The sequence below is a fragment of the Dendropsophus ebraccatus genome, chromosome 4 (genome assembly GCF_027789765.1).
Source record: "Dendropsophus ebraccatus isolate aDenEbr1 chromosome 4, aDenEbr1.pat, whole genome shotgun sequence".
NCBI lineage: Eukaryota > Metazoa > Chordata > Amphibia > Anura > Hylidae > Dendropsophus > Dendropsophus ebraccatus.
In genome coordinates, this window is record NC_091457.1 from 11329222 (window position 1) to 11352455 (window position 23234).

Below are 23234 nucleotides of genomic sequence, written 5' to 3' on the forward strand. Positions count from 1 at the left end.
TCTCTGTAGAACTACAAGTATCAGTAAGCAGGCATGGAGCACTGTGCAGTTTTGCAGGATCAGACTACAGTTTGTAGTCTGTTACCACGGAGACACATATGTCTGTATAGGAGCTGCAGAAACAAAACCAGATCTTAAAAAAAAAATTATAATAATTTAGGTGCATTGATAGAAAAATTCAAAAAATATTGTTGCAAAAATGTACATACCCTTTAAGAAAAACAAAAATTGCACTGCAAAGTTGAACTATAATGGTTAGTAAGTATAAGTTGCTGGAGAAGACCCCAATATAGTCAATGGGACGCTTTGCACTGTTGAAGTGCTGGAACGCGTGGAGTGACGGGACAGGAGCTTCTCTCCGCTGGCTGAGCAGAGTTATGAATGAAGCCAGGGTGAGCAGTAGTGGGTGTGCCAATGCGTGAGTTCAGTCCCAGACACTGGGGCAGACCAGTGACTAAGCTCTGGGCGGAACTGCATTCCAAAGCCTGTTACTGGGAAGGCTGGGAGGGAGTGGTGAGCGGTGACATAAATTCTACATAGCTCCTCATTCTTCTCATTCACTCTCCCAGCCAGACCTGGAGACACAAGCTCCTGAGCCCAGGACTATCCCCACTGGCTAAGAAGACCCTTTCACCCTTCTTCACGGAGTCCCCAGTAGGACCAGTGCCCACGTTGCCCACCAGCCTACCCACCCACCAGAGAATGAAAATGCAGGTCAACGCAGACGTGATCATGGAAGGAGAACTGGAGAAAAGGAGCGACAATCTCCTCCAGTTCTGGAGGAAGAAGCAATGCGTCTTGACCAAGGATAGCCTCAGCATGTTCGCCGACGGCCAGAAGAAGACCAAGTGCAAGGAACTCAAGTTCCAGTCCATCAAGAAGTTGGATTGCGTCGAGCGGACGGGCAAATACATCTACTTCACCATCGTCACCACGGATAATAAGGAGATAGATTTCCGATGCCCGGATGATAGCTGTTGGAATGCCGCCATCACCATGGCTTTGATTGACTTCCAGAACAAGAAGGCCATCCAGCATTTTAGGTCGCGCCAGAACAGCGAGAGGAGGGTGGCCCCGTGTGTGTGATCCAAAGTCTGGATGCATGCTACAGCACCCCACAGGTGAGAACAGGTCCATGCTCTTCTGCCCAACATGCCGCCACATGTCCCGTCTCAACCAGCCACAAGCATGGGCTTTCTGGCTACCAGCTGGCATTGAGAACCATACAGTATAGAGCTTGTGTTTCCAAAGATTTATAGAGTTTTTGAAGCCTGGTGGCAGGTCGTCTACGTCTTAGGTAAAATGATCTTCTTCGAAGATGTAATAAAACCAAAGAAAACGAACCAAATTTTTATATTTTTTACATACGGGAGATAGAATAACCCTTAAATGGCTCTAGACATAGTGATAGAGGTAGTGAGGGTCTATAGAGCGTTATAAAAGAAAAGCCTGATGGTAAGAAACTAGACGGCTGAAACGCGAGGAGGAACAGGAAGGAATGGCAGCTCTGAAGCCATGTGGTTACTGCAACTGGAGACTCGGAGCGCGTTCACATGTGACCTTTATCGTTTGGCTTTTACGTAGTTTACAGTTAATACCACAATCTGTTATGAGAATTTAGTTCGCAGTGTTCCCGAATTTCTTTCTTAAGATTTCTTTACAAAAATAAGTGATAAAAAAAATTTAAAAAGTGAAATTTCCTTAATGTTTATTGTAAATTTTAGTTTTTTTTTTAATTATTTTTTATTTTTTCCCAAATTATCTGCTATGACAAAGAAGCAAATCATATATTCATTTATTATTATTATTATTATTATTATTATTATTACCAATGATTGATTACTAATGATTGTTATATCCATCAAAATAATTATTAATTAAAATTAATAGTTCATTGCAATTCTTTTTTTTTTTTTTTTTTTTTAACGTTAGATTACAAATGCATTAATCAATTAAAGATAATTAGGAAATAAATAAATATTATAGATCAAATAAATATGATAAAAATTATATATAAATATGAAAAAATAATTAAATTAGTTAATTAAATATTGATGATTTTATCGTTTTTATAAAACAAATATATATTTCTGTATATACTTTTTTTTAAATACAAATTAAAATTTTAACTTTTTCAATACTTTAATTTAATAATCTGTTAATTTTTTAAAATATTTATCCTTCAATTTTTTTTATATAAAAAAAATTTGGTTAGGTTTTTAACTCACATTGGTTGCTAAAAAAAAAAATTTTTGTGGGGAAAAAGTTACCAATTTTTGAGCTCCTATAATATTCATCAACTACAACTACAACTACAACTCCCAGCATGCACAGGTAGAAAAGGGTAGAATATTCATTTATATCAGTGGTCTCTAACTTGTGGTTGTCCAGCTGTTGCAAAACTACAACGCCCAGCATGCCTGGACAGCCGTTGGCTGTCCAGGCATGCTGGGAGTTGTAGTTTTGCAACAGCTGGAATGCGACAGGTTGGAGGCCACTGCACTAGATTATGATCATTCCATTATTTTCTGAGCCAACAGCTACCTGTGCATGCTGGGAGTTGTAGTTTTGCAACAGCTGGATAGCCATAAATTGAGGACCACTGCACTAGATGGTTATGGCTATATTGCAGCGATATATACATAGTAGATATTAGATATATACAATGACCCCCGGGGACGCTATTAACCCTTTGCCTCTTCTTCCCTTGCAGTGCCCATGAATTATGGACCAAATAAGAAAGCAGAGGCTGAAGTGCCGGCTCTCAAGACAGGAAGTCATTTCCTTACAAGGACAAAGCAAGTTGAGCAAGATTTATATGAGCATTGATCGCTGGAGCCATTGACCAGAGGAGCTGACGATCGAGCGCCCATGATGATGATGATGATGATGATGATGATGATGATGATGATGATGATGGAAGATCCTTCACTATCTGCTTAGTGTTATTTATTTATCTGCAGGAAAAGCCTTCTGCACCGTCAGACCGGATGGGGCCCGGATAATTTATTGGATATACTCGTCTGTATATGTATCTATTTATTTCCATGTCTTTCCCTCTTAATATATATATATATATTGTTTCATTTCAACGCGGTAAAATCAGAATGAATGTAATTTCAGATGTTAAGTTATTGTTGTATTAAAAAAAAAAGTTTTTTATACAACGTATGTTTGATGAGTTTGGTGTCACAGAAATGGGTTCATACTGGGCTGGCATTAGTCTAAGGTTGGGGTCATGGTATGGGACCCCCAAAAAAAATATTTTAAATCAGCTGGTGCCAGAAAGTGCCAGAGATTTGTAATTTACTTCTATTAAAAATCTCAAGTCTTTTAATACTTATCAGCTGCTGTGTGCCCTGCAGGATGTGGTGTATTCTTTGCAGTCTGACACAGTGCTCTCTGCTGCCACCTCTGTCCATGTCAGGAACTGTCCAGAGCAATAGCAAATCCACCTAGAAAACCTCTCCTGCTCTGGCTAGTTCCTGACATGGACAGAGGTGGCAGCAGAGAGCACTGTGTCAGAATGGAGAGAATACACCACTTCCTGCAGGACATACAGCAGCTGATAAGTACTGGGAGACTGGAGATTTTTTAATAGAAGTAAAATACAAATCTCTGGCACATTCTGGAGGGTTAACAACCCCTTTAATGGGGAATCCATATTGTGATACTACAACTCCCAGCATGTGAAGACATAATAGGAATTGTAGGTTTGGAGGGCCAAGGGTTAGATACACGCTATAGGGGGTGCAGAGGTAGCAGTGATATTCACTGGCAGGGCATGCTGGGAGTTGTAGTTGAAAGTCTCAGACAACTGCAGAGGTAGTAGTCACCGCCACTGGGCATGATTGGAGTTATAGTTTTGCAACAGTTAGAGAGCAACAGGTTGGCAACACTGCTATAGGGGTGCAAATGTAATAGTCACTGCCAAACGCTGCCAGGGCATGCTGGGAGTTGTAGTTCTGTAACAGCTAGATAGCCACAGAAAAGAAAACACTACTATAGAGGGGGTAGAGGTAGCAATGACAGCCACTGCTACGGGCATGCTGGGAGTTGTAGTTTACCAGCTAGATAGCAACGGGTTATAAACACTACTATAGGGAGCAGAGCGGTAGCAGTGACAACCACTGGCAGGGCATGCTGGGAGTTGTAGTTTAAGAACAGGCTAGGAACACTACTAGATGGGTCTTAAAAGTAGCCGTCACTGCTAAAGGCTGTCAGCGAATGGTGAGAGTTGTAGTTTTGGAACGGGAGAGCCACAGGCTAGGGGAACTCCAGTATAAGGTGAGCAAAGGTTGTGGTTAGCAGCAAAGGAAGTCCTGACATGCTGGAAGTTGTAGTTCTGGAACAACCGGAAAGCCACAGGTGAGGGGGACACTGCTATAGGGGGTGCAAAGGTCACAGCTAAAGGTTGTCGCAGAATAGTGAGGGTTGTAGTTTCCGCAGCAGCTGGAGGGCCACAGGTTGGCTACAAGGTTATCAGTGACAGCTACAGTCAGGGCATGATGGGAGTTGTAGTTGCACAGTTTGGAGTTGAAGCCATCTTAAAGTATTGTTACCTGTTACCATAGCAACCAATCCCAGCTCAGCTTTCATTTTACCAGGGCCTGTGAATATATAAAAGCTGAGCTGGGATTGGTTGCTATGGGCAACACAGGTCATTGCTGCTGTAGGACAGCGCCACAAATCGCCCCCTTTGCCCCCCATTGCTATTTGACATTACAGCTCTAATGCTGAGACCCTCTAGAAACATTCACATCCATCTATACTGAAATTTCCTATAATCCGGCATCAACTATTCTGGATTATTAGACACGCATAAAAAGTGTCACAGGAAGACAGGGGTTATTCAGGCTTAGAAAAACATGGCCCGCTTTCTTCCAGGAGCAGCGCCCCTCTTGTCCTGAGTTTGGGTGCGGTATTGCAGCTCAGTTACATTGAAGTGAATGGAGCGGAACTGCAATACCTGAGGACAGGGGTGGTGCTGTCTTTGCATGAAAGTAGCTGTGCTTTTTATCATCCTGGATAAAAATCCCTTTGTATTAGGTGCTGAGATTTTACATGTGAAGTGAGTATATAGGGAGGGGTGGAGGGAATGGCGTATATGAAACCATTGAGTCATGCGGCAGACGCAGGCGTGGATAGACCCGGCTTTACAAAAAAAGGCAACGAGCTGCCGTGTGACGTCACCGGGCAAAGATCAGTGCAGGAAGGGAAATTCCTTGATTGCATTCCATACAGCCCCGGGGCGGTGGCCATATTATATACTATAGAACACTGTATATTGTGCATGCTATATTATAACAGTGGGGAAAAAACCTATAGATCAGTTGCAAAACTACAACCCCCATCATGCCCTGACAGCCGAAGGCTGTCAGGGCATGATGGGAGTTGTAGTTTTGCAACAGCTTGCATGCTGGCACTTGTAGTTCTCCAGTGGTTAGTCTCATACAATGCAGATGGCGTAAGGTTCACTCATCAATGCCTGACTCAAGGCTGATCGAGATGGTGCGTCACAGGCTGCAATGAACTCCGCTCCATCTGCGGCCCCACAGGTCAGGTATAATAGGACAAGGAACCAGATTATCTGTAATACTTCAGTCTCGGCTTCTAGAGTCATTACATCAGCTGGTGTTATGTAATCCGGGATATCTGAGTGCGCAGGAACACCCAGCGTCATGGCTATATGTTAGTGAGCCTTGCGTTCACTATTTCCTGTTCCGCTATCTGACGTATCATCGTATTTGTAAATCATTTTACATCACTATACCCCATCTCTAGAGTATTGGCCACTAGATGTCTCACTTCTCTGCAATATGCTGTCCATTGCCTGTTGTCAGGGGAAATCTGTCTCTAGTAACAGGACAAATTACAGTAAATGGAGGCGGGGCTTAGCATGTGTTATGTGCTGATCCAGTCTACCTGCTGAAGATGATCCACACTGTTCCTAAAAGGTAAATCAAGGCCTCCCTTTTAAATTTCTCGTTGCCTATGAAGAACATGGCAGCTGTTCCTTGTGTAAATACCAGTGTACCTACTGCTGTATGTCTAGAGTGCTGAAGTTTAAGGGTATGTGCACATTACGGAATCCTGGTGGATCACCCACTGCGGCCGCACGCGTCTCCGCTGCTCCCATAGACTTCATTCTATGGTTTGGCAGATTCTTCGGGCGGATGACAGAATCTGCTAAACTATAGAATGAAGTCTAGGGGAGCAGCGGAGATGCGCAAGGCCGTCAGCGCCGGTGAGCGGGGGTGAGCTGCGGAATCCGCAGCGGGTGATCTGCCCGGATTCCGTAGTGTGCACATATACCCATTTAGGAGGGACTAGTGCGGGAAACCCTGTAGGTGGATATGATTATATTATTATCAGTGATCAAAAAAATGGAGTCCTATTTTACCCCCATGTGCACAGAGCAGTGGTTGAGCATACGTACAACCTCTCCATTCACTCTCTATGGGACTGTGCTGTCCAAGTACTGCAGGAGCTCTAGCGCACATGCCTGACCACCAGTCCAGACATGGGACCCCATGTGACAACGATCATAGGTATCTATCAGTATATCTTAGATGGATATTGCGAAACACAATGTGAATAGAGCCTTGGTGTGCCGCACCCATGTGACCCCCGTACCATGAATAGCATTCCAGAACTAAAAAACTGCCAGATCTGCTATGACACAGACGAGGCCGGGGCAGGAGAGAGGAGCTTATTCACACCAGGATGACTCACAATCATATATACATGTATATATAGCCAGGTCACCTCTTTTATTATACAGGAAAAAGCTCTTTGAACACATTAAACATGAACAGGAGGTTTATATGAGGAAAGGGTAATCAGAGTCTTCCCATAAAGCTTTGTTACATTCGTGATCACTGTAACCAAACTGGACAGAAATAGCTACAGTACACGCTATATATACACGGATGTTTGTTTAAAGACTTGTGCAACCATAAACACCAATATGTGCGGAATTTGTATATTCACAGTGACTGAAGATTCCTAGCTAAAAAACCCTAGAGTTAAATCAGAACATTTAGATTGCCTGCAGCCACCACTAGGGGGAGCTCAGTGTGTACAGTTTATTCATTGAACTCAATAGTAACACTGTATACACTAAGCTCCCCCTATTGGTAGCTGTAGGCAGCCTGAATTTTTTTTAATGTTCTATGTCTATGTATAGGGTTTGGAGCTGAGATATGCACATGTTGAATCTATTTGGATAGAACATATTCCCTTTATAAGGGTTATTAAAATATTCCATATTATTGGTGCTCATCGGTACAGAGAATCCACAACAGGGATCCATAGGGATCATCTACTCTTATTGGTAGAGCTGATAGAAATGCAGAATTTTTCTGCAGCACTCCCGCAGGACAAATGAAGTATTACATGAGCTGGTTAGCTGTATTCCAGAAGACTCTCTTAGTGAATAGGATACAATGGGGAGGGGTACATTTGCTTTCTTCTTCTAACAATGTTGTACCCCACCCTGTACCTGGACAGCACATCCAGCGCTCACAGAGTCGTGGGCTGCGGTTTCGGTGTGATTCACGTGCATCACAGAGGTAACAAGTTCCATAAAGCAGTAACTCGGCCCTTTATGCTGCGTTTATAGTGTTCGCAGCAGATGTGCCGCTCGCTTTATGATGGATGAGCAACCGTGGGTTCCATAAACAATAAAATCTATACGGCCCTCTAAACGTTCTGCTACATGTCAGTGAAAGCGGCCTCACTTCTGAGCTGTAACCTGGAGGGGCAGCATGAAGATCTCTGTTTGCTGTCAGTGAATGGAGACCGGCTTAAGTGATGGTATCCAGTCCTGTGTCGTAACCCTAAAGATTTCACCGAGGCTTTCTATTATGTAAATATTTATTCTCTAAACGTACTCATAAATTATATAAACATTCCACAGATTCGATATTGGAGCCTTATTGGCATTGACATGATGTGACCCTTGAAGAGATTGTTCAGCACAAAAAAATATTCTTTTAAATCAGCTATTGATTGTTGTTATCTGCCTCATAGGATCAACACAGTTACTCCTATTTAAAAATCTCTTCCAGTACTTATCAGCTGCTGTATATCCTGCAGGAAGTGGTGTATTCTTTCCAGTCTGACACAGTGCTCTCTGCTGCCACCTCTGTCCGTGTCAGGAACTGTCCAGAAAACCTTTTGCTCCCCATACTATGAAGAATACCACTTCCTGTAGGACATACAGCAGCTGATAAGTACTGGAAAACATTTTTTTTAATAGAAGTAAATTAAAAATCTCTGGCACCAGTTGATATGAAAGATTTTATTTTTTTTGCTGGAGTACCCCTTTAATAGGGCTTTATAATAGAGGTAGACAACTGCCCCTGCATTATAGGTAGTGAATGAGAACAAGCTTACTGACTGTTTCCAGCAGAAGCATGGACGTATCAGATCAGCACCATCAGAAGAATCAAGTGACCTGCTGGGAGTTGAGGTTCTACGACATCTTGGAGCACTGATATATATCGCCCCCTTTTGGGCAGGTGGGGTTACAGCAGGGGCCTCACAAAGGTCTCCTTTATGATCGTCTTGATTTGCAATAATCAATATATATATATAAATAAATCTAAGTATAAAAGTTCAGTGATGCTCTAGTTATTCTTCCCCGCACTTCGCTTTGTTTGGACGTTCACCAGATAAATCAATAGCAGCAGACTGACTATAATGTTAAAGAGTCCAAAGGAGGGCACTCCGTAGTGTTTGTACAGATATCCCCCAATGGTGGGTCCTATGGTGCGGGTGAGGGGCTGGATGGAGGCGCAGATCCCCAGCATCGCTCCTGCAAGAGAAAAAGGGAGAGACGTGAACAATGTAGCTGCAGCACCTATAAGAGACCCCCACATAGGATGTAGCTGCAGCACCTATAAGAGACCCCCACATAGGATGTAGCTGCAGCACCTATAAGAGACCCCCACATAGGATGTAGCTGCAGCACCTATAAGAGACCCCCACATAGGATGTAGCTGCAGCACCTATAAGAGACCCCCACATAGGATGTAGCTGCAGCACCTATAAGAGACCCCCACATAGGATGTAGCTGCAGCACCTATAAGAGACCCCCACATAGGATGTAGCTGCAGCACCTATAAGAGACCCCCACATAGGATGTAGCTGCAGCACCTATAAGAGACCCCCACATAGGATGTAGCTGCAGCACCTATAAGAGACCCCCACATAGGATGTAGCTGCAGCACCTATAAGAGACCCCCACATAGGATGTAGCTGCAGCACCTATAAGAGACCCCCACATAGGTCCAGCAGGAAGGAGGAGAAGAGGAGGGGGCTGATCTTGTGAGGACGAGGCTGTATGTAATGGGTATGCATGGTGTGAGGAGGAGAATGGAGACAAATAGGGGATCACAGATTGAGAGTTACCTGGTTCACAGCAGCACAGAGTGTTAAAGCACTGACTTGTCCACTCCTGATGATGTTAGTGAAGTCAGGGCATGTGACAGGAGGGGGAATGGGAACAAATAGCGGGTCATAGACTGAGGTTTACATGAAGGTACATGACCACAGCAGCACAGAGTATTTTAAGGGGCAGTATGGGAAGTAGTGACTTGTCCACTTCTGATTAGGCTAGTGAGGTCAGGGCTGTATGGGACAAAATCAGTGATAGAGATAGAGGGTCACACATAAAGGGGCGGACTAGAATCCCCAGCAGTGCAGAGTATTTCAGGAGAGGAGTTGGAGGCAGTGACCAGTCCGCTCATGTGATGATGCCATGGCGGCCAGGGCTGCGTATGACAGGAACTATTTTATAATGTGCAGTGGGGGAATTGAGACAATGTGTAAGCACCAGCAGCACAGAGGATTTCAGCAGAGGATTATGCAGATCCTGTAACAGCAGGAGCTTATTTTCCCCTATACCTATACACCCAGAAGATATTAGAAAGCCCATGGGAGTGGTGTGAGTTGTGGTCAGCTCCTCGCCATCTATTCTTAGCGGGACGTCTCTGTATCTCCTTACAGGTGCTGGGGGGCTCGCTCTCTGCCCCCCTCATATTCTGGGCCTGGGAAGCTCTAGAATGTAAAACTCCTACTAAAAGTAACTCAAGCCGAGACAAAGAGTCCTGGAATGTGCGGATTTCTGTGCGACACCTGAGCCCCTGCAATAAGATATCAGCTATGTGACCTAGAAGGTTCTGGGTGTGTACGGAACATACCAGAACATTCCGGAACCCAGGACCCAAACAGACAGACAGGGGACAGGACAGGGCTCATGACTTGTTCCAATACCATCCAGTCTCCGCTCTCCTCTGTGAACCACACACATCCTAATACTATGCTACAATTGTAACAGACCCTCAGCTGTGAAAAGCAGGATTAGAAGAACATAGCTACTCTCTATCAAAACAGCGCCACCCCTGCTCTCAGGTTGTATGTGGTACTACACCTCAGATCTATTCACTTCAATGGTGCTCAGCTGCAATACCACACACAACCTGGGGACAAGAGTGGCGCTGTTTCTGTAAGAAAGCGGCCACGTTCTTCTATCTTTATCTGTCCGTTTTCTGAATGTAACACTGGTTTCTCGGCCTCATTCACAGACAGTAAGCGAAGATCTTGAGACAATCTTTATTATATACTTGGAAACCCCCTTTAAGAGCAGGGGTTGAGGTGAAGCCAGGTACAAGTAGGTCACATGACTCCAGGCTTGCAACATTGTATCATTATGTAACATTGTAGAGTCAGTGCATCCCTATGGGGGCCAGTCTAGGACATCTCGGTTGTCACCTGCTGGTTACCTCTTCTGTAGTGTGCGGAGTGCCCCATATAACGTGGGGGTGCCATGCCTGGTACTTACCTGTCTCTGTTGGGGGGACGGCTTTGGTCAGGATGCTGTCGGTGATGACACCCGAGACGCACAGGGTGAAAACCATGGGGAAAGCGATGAGGCAGAAGTGGAAGACATTGGTCATCAGTGTCTGATGAGGAAATACAGAGAGTTGTGTCACCATATAACTGTGCCGGAATCACCATATAATGTGTCACCATATAACTGTGCCCGAATCACCATATAATGTGTCACCATATAACTGTGCCGGAACCTATTCACCTTCTTACTGTACATTATATATGAGTTATTATGTACAAACATGGCGGCACGCTTGTGGGGGCTCTGAGGCTCCTACTGTTATTGGATGAAACTATAGCTGGCACTGTTATGGGGGTACTGTGGCTGGCTGTGTTATAAGGGCACAAGGATGGACTAGGGGCACATGGATGGACCTGTTAGGGGGGCGCTATAGCTGGCACTGTTGTAGGGGCACATGGATGGAACTGTTAGGGGGGCACTATAGCTGGCACTGTTATAGGGCACACTATATCTGGCACTGTTAGGGGGGCACTATAGCTGGCACTGTTGTAGGGGCACATGGATGGAACTGTTAGGGGGGCACTATAGCTGGCACTGTTGTAGGGGCACATGGATGGACCTGTTAGGGAGCACTATAGCTGGCACTGTTATAGGGCACATGGATGGACCTGTTAGGGGGGCACTATAGCTGGCACTGTTGTAGGGGCACATGGATGGAACTGTTAGGGGGACACTATAGCTGGCACATTAATGGAACTGTTAGGGAGCACTATAGCTGGCACTGTTATAGAGGCACATTAATGGAACTGTTAGGGAGCACTATAGCTGGCACTGTTATAGGGGCACATGGATGGAACCGTTAGGGGGGCACTATAGCTGGCACTGTTATAGGGCACATGGATGGAACTGTTAGGGAGCACTATAGCTGGCACTGTTATAGGGCACATTGATGGAACTGTTAGGGGGGCACTATAGCTGGCACTGTTAATAGGGGCACATGGATGGAACCGTTAGGGGGGCACTATAGCTGGCACTGTTATAGGGGCACACTATATCTGGCACTGTTAGGGGGCACTATAACTGGCACTGTTATAGGGGCACATTGATGGAACTGTTAGGGGCACACTATATCTGGCACTGTTAGGGGGGCACTGTAACTGTCGTTGTTAGGGGAGCACTATAGCTGGCACTGTTATAGGGCACATGGATGGAACCGCTAGGGGGGCACTATAGCTGGCACTGTTATAGGGCACATGGATGGAACTGTTAGGGGGGCAGTATAGCTGCCACTGTTATAGGGGCACACTATATCTGGCACTGTTAGGGGGGCACTGTAACTGTCGTTGTTAGGGGAGCACTATAGCTGGCACTGTTATATGGGTTCTGTGGCCGTCTCTGTTTATAGGCTGACCTAGTGGGAACTTCTGAGCGGTGCTGTTATGGGAGGATTTGCTAGCTCAGTTATAGGGGTACCAGGATGGAAATGCTATGCAGGCACTATATCTGGTGCTGGTATGGGGCATTTGCTGGCTTAAAGGGAAACTCCAGGTAAAAATATATATATATTTTTTAAATCAACTGATACCAGAAAGTTATATAGCTTGGTAAAATATTCTATTTTAAAATCTCCAGTCTTCCAGTACTTATCAACTGCTGTATGTCCTGCAGGAAGTGGTGTATTCTCTCCAGTCTGACACAGTGCTCTCTGCTGCCACCTCTGTCCATGTCAGGAACTGTCCAGAGCAGGAGAGGTTTTCTATGGGGATTTGCTGCTGCTCTGGACAGTAGGTAGACTGGCTCAGTTAGTATGCTGGCACTATAGCTGGTGGTATTATGGGGGCACTCTGGATGGCTTTGTGTTAGGGGCTCCTGAATGGAATGGAAATGTTGGTACTTTTATGTGTATACTTTTCTTATCAGGGCACATGGAACTAATAACTATGGGGTAATATCCCTGGCGCTTCTATATGGGCACCTGGATGGGACCGCTATGGGGGCGCTGCTGCCCCCACTGATGTGTGATGTGGGGTTGGGGACTGATGACTAAATGGCTTCTGATAAGATATAGCGAGCCCAGGTAGATACATAATATATGTCAGGTATGTGACTTTATTAGTCCAGACTCGTTGGCGTTTAGAGGAAAATGGCGTCTCAGCCATAAGGCGGGGGAGTATGTGTCGGTGTGTACTCCTGTATCCCTGATGGTGAGGCGTGTGTACACAGCACAACAACACTACACTTACTGACACAAAGGTTCTATAAAAACTTTATTCATTCACAAGCGAGAGATCTGCCCCAGCCCCGGCTGCTGTTATTACAGGGCGGCCATTCAGGCCCCGGACGCTGCATACATCATAAAGGATGTTATTTCTAGGTCTCTTTTCACAAGTGGCAGCGGAGAGATTCTTGTGTATGTTCTAGTGGTAAAATTAGTAACAATTGCTGTGTGTAAGCAACATGTCGTCTCAAGAACCGGCATGACCATGGGGGGGGGGGGGGGGGGTGGATAAAAGGAGGGCTGGGGTTACTAGGGTTCTCCATCGCAACGCGCTGCCACTACAGACAGTGACCAAGGTTACTGGTCATTGGAAAACACTTTACTGATATTATACTGATATTATGCACTATTATAGAGGGACCTGTGAATGTCACTGTTATAGGGGCACGGGGACAGAAGTGGTATGGTAACATTGTATCTGGAACTATTATGGGGGCACTGTGGCTGGCACTGTTATAGGGGCACCTGGACAGAAGTGGTATGGTAACATTGTATCTGGAGCTATTATGTGGGCACTGTGGCTGGCACTGTTATAGGGGTACCTGGACAGAAGTGGTATGGTAACATTGTATCTGGAGCTATTATGTGGGCACTGTGGCTGGCACTGTTATAGGGGCACCTGGACAGAAGTGGTATGGTAACACTGTATCTGGAGCTATTATGTGGGCACTGTGGCTGGCACTGTTATAGGGGCACCTGGACAGAAGTGGTATGGTAACACTGTATCTGGAGCTATTATTTGGGCACTGTGGCTGGCACTGTTATAGGGGTACCTGGACAGAAGTGGTATGGTAACATTGTATCTGGAGCTATTATGTGGGCACTGTGGCTGGCACTGTTATAGGGGCACCTGGACAGAAGTGGTATGGTAACATTGTATCTGGAGCTATTATTTGGGCACTGTGGCTGGCACTGTTAAAGGGGCACCTGGACAGAAGTGGTATGGTAACACTGTATCTGGAGCTATTATTTGGGCACTGTGGCTGGCACTGTTATAGGGGCACCTGGACAGAAGTGGTATGGTAACACTGTATCTGGAGCTATTATGTGGGCACTGTGGCTGGCACTGTTATAGGGGCACCTGGACAGAAGTGGTATGGTAACACTGTATCTGGAGCTATTATTTGGGCACTGTGGCTGGCACTGTTATAGGGGCACCTGGACATTAGTGGTATGGTAACACTGTATCTGGAGCTATTATGTGGGCACTGTGGCTGGCACTGTTATAGGGGCACCTGGACAGAAGTGGTATGGTAACACTGTATCTGGAGCTATTATGTGGGCACTGTGGCTGGCACTGTTATAGGGGCACCTGGACAGAAGTGGTATGGTAACATTGTATCTGGAGCTATTATTTGGGCACTGTGGCTGGCACTGTTATAGGGGCACCTGGACAGAAGTGGTATGGTAACACTGTATCTGGAGCTCTTATTTGGGCACTGTGGCTGGCACTGTTATAGGGGCACCTGGACATTAGTGGTATGGTAACATTGTATCTGGAGCTATTATGTGGGCACTGTGGCTGGCACTGTTATAGGGGCACCTGGACAGAAGTGGTATGGTAACATTGTATCTGGAGCTATTATGTGGGCACTGTGGCTGGCACTGTTATAGGGGCACCTGGACAGAAGTGGTATGGTAACACTGTATCTGGAGCTATTATTTGGGCACTGTGGCTGGCACTGTTATAGGGGCACCTGGACATTAGTGGTATGGTAACATTGTATCTGGAACTATTATGGGGGCACTGTGGCTGGCACTGTTATAGGGGCACGGGGACAGAAGTGGTATGGTAACATTGTATCTGGAGCTATTATGGGGGCACTGTGGCTGGCACTGTTATAGGGGCACCTGGACAGAAGTGGTATGGTAACATTGTATTTGGAGCTATTATTTGGGCACTGTGGCTGGCACTGTTATAGGGGTACCTGGACAGAAGTGGTATGGTAACATTGTATTTGGAGCTATTATTTGGGCACTGTGGCTGGCACTGTTATAGGGGCACCTGGACAGAAGTGGTATGGTAACACTGTATCTGGAGCTATTATTTGGGCACTGTGGCTGGCACTGTTATAGGGGCACCTGGACAGAAGTGATATGGTAACACTGTATCTGGAGCTATTATTTGGGCACTGTGGCTGGCACTGTTATAGGGGCACCTGGACAGAAGTGGTATGGTAACACTGTATCTGGAGCTATTATGTGGGCACTGTGGCTGGCACTGTTATAGGGGCACGGGGACAGAAGTGGTATGGTAACATTGTATCTGGAGCTATTATGTGGGCACTGTGGCTGGCACTGTTATAGGGGCACCTGGACAGAAGTGGTATGGTAACATTGTATCTGGAGCTATTATGTGGGCACTGTGGCTGGCACTGTTATAGGGGCACCTGGACAGAAGTGGTATGGTAACACTGTATCTGGAGCTATTATTTGGGCACTGTGGCTGGCACTGTTATAGGGGCACCTGGACATTAGTGGTATGGTAACATTGTATCTGGAACTATTATGGGGGCACTGTGGCTGGCACTGTTATAGGGGCACCTGGACAGAAGTGGTATGGTAACATTGTATTTGGAGCTATTATTTGGGCACTGTGGCTGGCACTGTTATAGGGGTACCTGGACAGAAGTGGTATGGTAACATTGTATCTGGAGCTATTATTTGGGCACTGCAACTTACTCCATTACAGGACACCTAGATGTACTTTCTATAGTGACTTTATATCTGGAGGAACAATGAGAGGGACTCTGTTACTGACACCTGGACAGACCTGTGCTCTGTTATCAGAACTCTGGGAAAGCTGGGTGACAACCTGATTCAGAAATATAAGAAGAAACGGCCATATTGGGTTCAGAATAAAATAAAATAATAAATTCTTACCAGCCCCAGTCCCACCAACATGGCCACCGCTATACTGAGCAGCAGCAGAGAATCCTCCGAGAAGCGACTGGTCAGACGTCCGACCATCAGTCCCTGGACCACCTAGAAAGTGAGAAGACTGTGATTAGAGATCAGATTATTCCCAGAAAGAGGGGAAAGAAGAGGAAGTCAGTCAAAAGATTTAGGTTTAAACAGGAAAAAATGTAAAAACAAATAAATTAATAGAATACAAATATAGACATATAAATAATAATAAATAATCATTAATAAACAATCATTAATGATTAATAATTATTAATAATAAATAAATGAATAATAATAAAAATAATAATCCTAATAATTATAAATAATAACTAAAATTATATATATATATATATATATATATATATATATATATATATATATATATATAAAACTAAATAAATAATAAACTATATATATATATATATATATATATATATAAATAATATATAAATATAAATAAAGACTCATATAGGTCCACCAGACCTCAGTCGAATAAGTTGAATTTGATTGCCTGAACTTTTTGTTCTTAGAGACATAAGCAGCTGCCAAATGTGTCTAGTGGAAACTCTTCTTTCCCTTCTCCCTATTAAGAACACATGCACACTCGTCCATGCAGAGCATGCATGTATATGGGAGGATGAAGAAAGATATTGGCTTTTTTGGCCAATAGAAAAGTGAAATTTATGGGCCGCTCCGAAAAGGAACATATACAAGATCCCCCCCCCCCCCCCCGCCCCAAAAAAAAAAAAATAGAAAAAATCAGTAGTCCCATACAGGTTGGCGCTGCCCATGTGTATGGGTTATGGGGCTGCCTCCATTGTTGGATTGGAGTTTCTTGGGACCACCTAAGATGATGATTTTGAGAGGCCACCCTCCATTTATACAGGTCCACACATTAGTACTAAGCACCTCTATGGTACACCTGTAGCTGCCAAAAAGCAACACCATGAGGAAGTTAAGGGGCATTCTAAGAGGAAGACTCCTAAACCTTCATCCTTCCTCATACATAATAGGAAGTACCTGACCAATATAAAGTGTAAGCAGAGAGCTGAGGATCTATGTCATACAATACCGCCATACACCTATAGCAGACACCACGCCAGGTATCAGCTTCTCTGCCTCTAATAGGAAATGTTAAACATTTCCCAGAGTCTCTGATGTAAAAGCGTGAGAAAAACGAAACAATGAGCGACTGGGGAACCCCACCTCACTGACAAGTCAGAACACATCCCAACACTGGTAGTGTGCACGGCAGCCAGCGCGCATGCTCAGGAAATACCTGCGTAATGCACCAGAGGAGATAACAATGGGCCCATCCCGTCACTCCACAGCCCGGGGGGAACCCCGCAGCAATAGCCATGGTAAAGGCACGCAACACAGGACAGCATTTCAAGCCAGATTTCTCTAGTCAGAAATACCATGACCAGGCCACCGGAGGAAGGGTAGTAGTCCTCACAGGCAGTATTATAGTAGTTATATTCCTGTATATAGGAGCAGTATTATAGTAGTTATATTCCTGTATATAGGAGCAGTATTATAGTAGTTATATTCCTGTATATAGAAGCAGTATTATAGTAGTTATATTCTTGTATATAGGAGCAGTGTTATAGTAGTTATATTCTTCTATATAGGAGCAGTATTATAGTAGTTATATTCCTGTATATAGGAGCAGTATTATAGGAGTTATATTACTGTATATAGGAGGCAGTATTATAGTAGTTATATTCCTGTATATAGGAGCAGTATTATAGGAGTTATATTACTGTATATAGGAGCAGTATTATAGTAGTTATATTCCTGTATATAGGAGCAGTATTATAGTAGTTATATTCCTGTATATAGGAGCAGTATTATAGTAGTTATATTCTTGTTTATAGGGAGCGGTATTATTGTAGTTATATTCCTGTATATAGGAGCAGTATTATAGTAGTTATATTCTTGTATATAGAGGCAGTATTATAGTAGTTATATTCTTGTATATAGGGGCAGTATTATAGTAGTTATATTCCTGTATATAGGAGCAGTATTATAGTAGTTATATTCCTATATATAGGAGCAGTATTATAGTAGTTATATTCCTGTATATAGGAGCAGTATTATAGTAGTTATATTCCTGTATATAGCAGCAGTATTATAGTAGTTATATTCCTGTATATAGGAGCAGTATTATAGTAGTTATATTCTTGTATATAGAAACAGTATTATAGTAGTTATATTCCTGTATATATAGGAGTATTATAGTAGTTATATTCCTGTATATAGGGAGCAGTATTATAGTAGTTATAAACAAATGGAGAGAAAGGAATCCGCACTCACCGGTCTGCAGATAGTAAGGTTTATTGTTCCATACACCAGAGGCAGGGGCTGGGAGGGGGAAGGTGTTACGCAGGTGTGCTCCTTGCAGCTCCCTGCACCTGTATATAGGAGCAGTATTATAGTAGTTATATTCTTGTATATAGGGAGCAGTATTATAGTAGTTATATTCTTGTATATAGGAGCAGTATTATAGTAGTTATATTCCTGTATATATAGGAGTATTATAGTAGTTATATTCTTGTATATAGGAGTAGTATTATAGTAGTTATATTCCTGTATATAGGAGCAGTATTATAGTAGTTATATCCCTGTATATAGGAGCAGTATTATAGTAGTTATATCCCTGTATATAGGGAGCAGTATTATAGTAGTTATATTCTTGTATATAGGAGCAGTATTATAGTGGTTATATTCTTGTATGCAGGGAGCGGTATTAGTGGTTATTTTCCACAGAATAGCAAAATGACTGGGAAAGCGTTCCGTTTGGGTGGAGTTGCCTTCTGCTATCTCATGTTTCCTTAGAAGACATCACACATTATAATGGTATTTTAGTTGCTGTTTATGATTTGGAAACTATTATTACATTGTTGATTTTTCATATTTAGGTCACAGAAGATCAGTTACATCACAACTCGTGTGGGAGCCGGAACAAACTGGCCCTGTCACACACTGATACACAGCAGCATGTATGTGCCATGTAGATAATCGCCCCATAGCCGGAGAACAATCGGCTACACACCAGCAACACACAATAGCAAATTCCTGTAATGTTCGCAATGGGGATTTTTTTTTTCTTTTTGGATACATGAGCAGAACTCATCTCTTTTATGTTCTGAGTATTTGTTACAATGTATCTGTGCAGGTTGTTTAGCTGATCTGGATGTATTGAATGTAAAGACTGTTCCATTCAATGACAACAAGCGGAGATTTTAATAATGCACATTAGCAAGGTGCAGAACTGTCCTTAGGCAGTCAGAATTAAAGGAGTTGGCTGCAATACCAGAGTCAGCCACTAGGAAAGAGGGGCGCTGTATATTGATTTTTTTTTTTTTTTTTTTTTTGCAGGAATCAATAGTCCAGGCGATTTTACGAAACTTTGTAATTGGGTTTATTAGGCAAATATGCCATTATCTGCATTTAAAAAGACTTTCCCCAGGCCCCCCTCTCCCTCCTCTCTCTCATTCACTGCTCATTATCAGGAAGTCTTGATTCTTTTACATCAGTCACGCCCTGTGTAATCTATAGAGAGGGGAGGGGAGAGGAGGGAGATTAGTCACCAGCAGAGAGCAGAGAACAAAGGATTACACAGCAGCACCTGTGTGAAAGCCGGTATTCAGAGGTCAGAGAGGTCAGTGCTGACTTCAGAAGAGATTGCCCAGTCATGTATCTGTAAATTAACTCTTTGTTGTCCTGTTTTGGTGCCTTATCTCCCTCCCCCCCCCCCCCCCTCCATAGAAAACCTTGAAGACAGGGGGAGAGCTTCAAACTGATTTTTTATGATAAAAATTTATTTTTCGGCTAATAAACCCAAATACAAAGTTTCTTAAAATCGCCTGTACTATTGATTTCTGCTAAAAAAAAAAAAACTTAAAATTCCTCCATTTATCCAATGGACCCTATCCCTGTAGCTCTCAGTAACACTAATTCTGACTTTCTAACATTCAACGTCCATCAGCTCCAGTTACAATTATTGCAAAAAATGTAAACGACAGCAACACTTTAAGGTGAACACTAATACATGTGCAGTTACCTAGATGAAGCTTTGACTAGACGCGTTCTTACGGTCTCGCCCCCGCTATATGAGCTATGCATAGATAGATACATAAGTGAGTGGTCTGTGGTCACGGTACAATGAGATCACATGGCTGCGATCAGTGAGGTCTTTATGTGACGTCACTTGACTTTGAAGCTTCATCCACTTTGAAGATCAATACAAAGAAAACAGCAGCTTGTCGGAATCTGTCGTGTCATTCAGAGACAAGAGAGGAAGGAAATAGTTTTCAGGTGAAATAACAGCCACCCATATCTGTGTGTATACGCCTCGGGCAGCATGCTTCTGAGCACACATGATCCTTTCAGAGGACTGAGCACGGGGAGGACACCCACCGCTCTGTAACGGTGCCCTTATGCCTCAGCCACACGGCACAACCCCAGCTTAAAGGTGCAAAAAAAAAAAAAAATGTAAGGAATGTTACAGGTTTACTAAAATTCTATTATTTTCCAATATCTCCTGTACCACTTCCTTAAAGGGGCACTCAAGCAAAAAAAAAAAATCTTTTAAATCAACTGTTGTCAGAAAGTTCCAGAGATTTGTAATTTACTTCTATTAAAAAATCTCCACTCTTCCAGTACTTATCAGCCGCTGTATGTCCTGCAGGAAGTGGTATATTCTCTCAAGTGTGACACAATGCTCTTTGCTGCCATCTCTGTCCATGTCAGGAACTGTCCAAAGCAGGAGAGGTTTTCTATGGGGATTTGCGATTACTCTTTTTAGTTCCTGACATGGACAGAGGAGGCAGCAGAGAGCACTGTGTCAGACTGGAAAGAATACACCACTTCCTGCGGGACATACAACAGCTGATAAGTACTGGAGGACTAGAGAATTTTTAATGGAAGTAAATTATAAATCTCTGCCACTTTCTGATACCGGTTGATTTAAAATAATTTTTTTTTCTGCTGGAGAACCCCTTTAAAATTTGCAAGACCTCTGCTTGCTGTCATACAATAGGAATTAGGCCCAACAGATAAACATTTGCCTGGGTCATGTGATGGAAACACTGGTGCACTAGGAGTAGACAATGAGCCATCTACTGGAACAGAGAGGTACTGATACTGAAGCTATGCCCCTTTAAGATCTAAACATGATCAATATAGAAGTAATTGAATTTCCTGGAAACCATGATGTCTTGTTACCCTGCTAAAAGGGGCACCCCATTTATTGTCACACCAGTGACCTGAAAAAGATTGTGTCACCGTTGTTTCAATAAAGTTTACATAAATCAATAATACAAACAAATTTAAGAAACTTTGTTACATATCTTATCAGATAAAAAGGCTGCCTGCTCTTGTTATCAAGTATCTTCCCTTTCCCCTTCCTCCTGATTTCCATAGATTTTCCATCAAATCCTAGTGATAATCATCAATGTATTTTCCTATATTAATAAACCCCCATAGTTTAGGGATAGGCCATTGTTGTATATACTTATAATAACACCCTTAGTTTAGGGATAGGTCATCGTTGTATATACCTGTAATAACCCCCCACAGTTTAGGCATAGGTAATCATTGTATATACCTGTAATAACCCCCCACAGTTTAGGGATAGGCCATCATTGTATATACCTTTAGTAACCCCCCATAGTTTAGGCATAGGTAATCATTGTATATACCTGTAATAACCCCCCATAGTTTAGGGATAGGCCATCGTTGTATATTCCTGTAATAATAACCCCCCATAGGTTAGGGATAGGCCATCGTTGTATATTCCTGTAATAACCCCCCATAGGTTAGGGATAGGCCATCGTTGTATATTCCTGTAATAACCCCCCATAGTTTAGGGATATGCCATCGTTGTATATACTAATAATAACCCCCCATAGGTTAGGGATAGGCCATCGTTGTATATTCCTGTAATAATAACCCCCCATAGTTTAGGCATAGGCCATCGTTGTATATTCCTGTAATAATAACCCCCCATAGTTTAGGGATAGGCCATCGTTGTATATTCCTGTAATAATAACCCCCCATAGTTTAGGGATAGGCCATCGTTGTATATACCTACAATAACCCCCCATAGTTTAGGCATAGGTAATCATTGTATATACCTATAATAACTCCCCATAGTTTAGGGGTAGGCCATCGTTGTATATACCTATAATAACCCCCATAGTTTAGGGATAGGTCATTGTTGTATATAGTATAATAACACCCTTAGTTTAGGGATAGGCCATCGTTGTATATTCCTATAATAACCACCATAGTTTAGGGATAGGTCATTGTTGTATATAGTATAATAACACCCTTAGTTTAGGGATAGGCCATCGTTGTATATTCCTATAATAACCCCCCATAGGTTAGGGATAGGCCATCGTTGTATATTCCCGTAATAATAATCCCCCATAGTTTAGGGATAGGCCATCGTTGTATATTCCTGTAATAATAACCCCCCATAGTTTAGGGATAGGCCATCGTTGTATATACTAATAATAACCCCCCATAGGTTAGGCATAGGCCATCGTTGTATATTCCTGTAATAATAACCCCCCATAGTTTAGGGATAGGCCATCGTTGTATATTCCTGTAATAATAACCCCCTACAGTTTAGGGATAGGCCATCGTTGTATATTCCTGCAATAACCCCCCATAGTTTAGGGATAGGCCATCGTTGTATATTCCTACAATAACCCCCCATAGTTTAGGGATAGGTAATCATTGTATATACCTATAATAACTCCCCATAGTTTAGGGGTAGGCCATCGTTGTATATACCTATAATAACCCCCATAGTTTAGGGATAGGCCATCGTTGTATATACCTACAATAACCTCCCATAGTTTAGGGATAGGCCATCGTTGTATATACCTACAATAACCTCCCATAGTTTAGGGATAGGCCATCGTTGTATATACCTATAATAACCACCATAGTTTAGGGATAGGTCATTGTTGTATATAGTATAATAACACCCTTAGTTTAGGGATAGGCCATCGTTGTATATTCCTATAATAACCCCCCATAGGTTAGGGATAGGCCATCGTTGTATATTCCCGTAATAATAATCCCCCATAGTTTAGGGATAGGCCATCGTTGTATATTCCTGTAATAATAACCCCCCATAGGTTAGGGATAGGCCATCGTTGTATATACCTACAA

At 43.2% G+C, this 23234-nt stretch overlaps 2 protein-coding genes across 2 annotated transcripts in view; one reads left to right on the forward strand and one right to left on the reverse strand.

Moving 5' to 3' along the window:
* Nucleotides 1-291: 291 nt before the first annotated feature.
* PHLDA2 (pleckstrin homology like domain family A member 2) lies at nt 292-3142 on the forward strand. Its single transcript, XM_069968076.1, has 2 exons — nt 292-1121; nt 2714-3142. Exon 1 carries the CDS (start codon nt 703-705, stop codon nt 1084-1086), a length of 384 nt encoding a protein of 127 aa, XP_069824177.1. The 5' UTR covers nt 292-702; the 3' UTR covers nt 1087-1121; nt 2714-3142.
* A 4718-nt stretch (nt 3143-7860) lies between these two features.
* SLC22A18 (solute carrier family 22 member 18) overlaps nt 7861-23234 on the reverse strand; it is a 37079-nt gene continuing 21705 nt past the window's right edge. The window contains exons 8-10 of the mRNA XM_069965136.1: nt 16023-16124; nt 10850-10970; nt 7861-8821 (exon numbers count right to left, since the gene is read on the reverse strand). Coding sequence (XP_069821237.1) covers nt 8634-8821; nt 10850-10970; nt 16023-16124 — 411 coding nt within the window. The 3' untranslated portion in view covers nt 7861-8633. The remainder of the gene's footprint in view (nt 8822-10849; nt 10971-16022; nt 16125-23234) is intronic.

Coding starts and splice junctions, on each gene's coding strand:
- PHLDA2 (XM_069968076.1), top strand. CDS start 703: ATGAAAATGCAGGTCAACGCAGACGTGATCATGGAAGGAGAACTGGAG.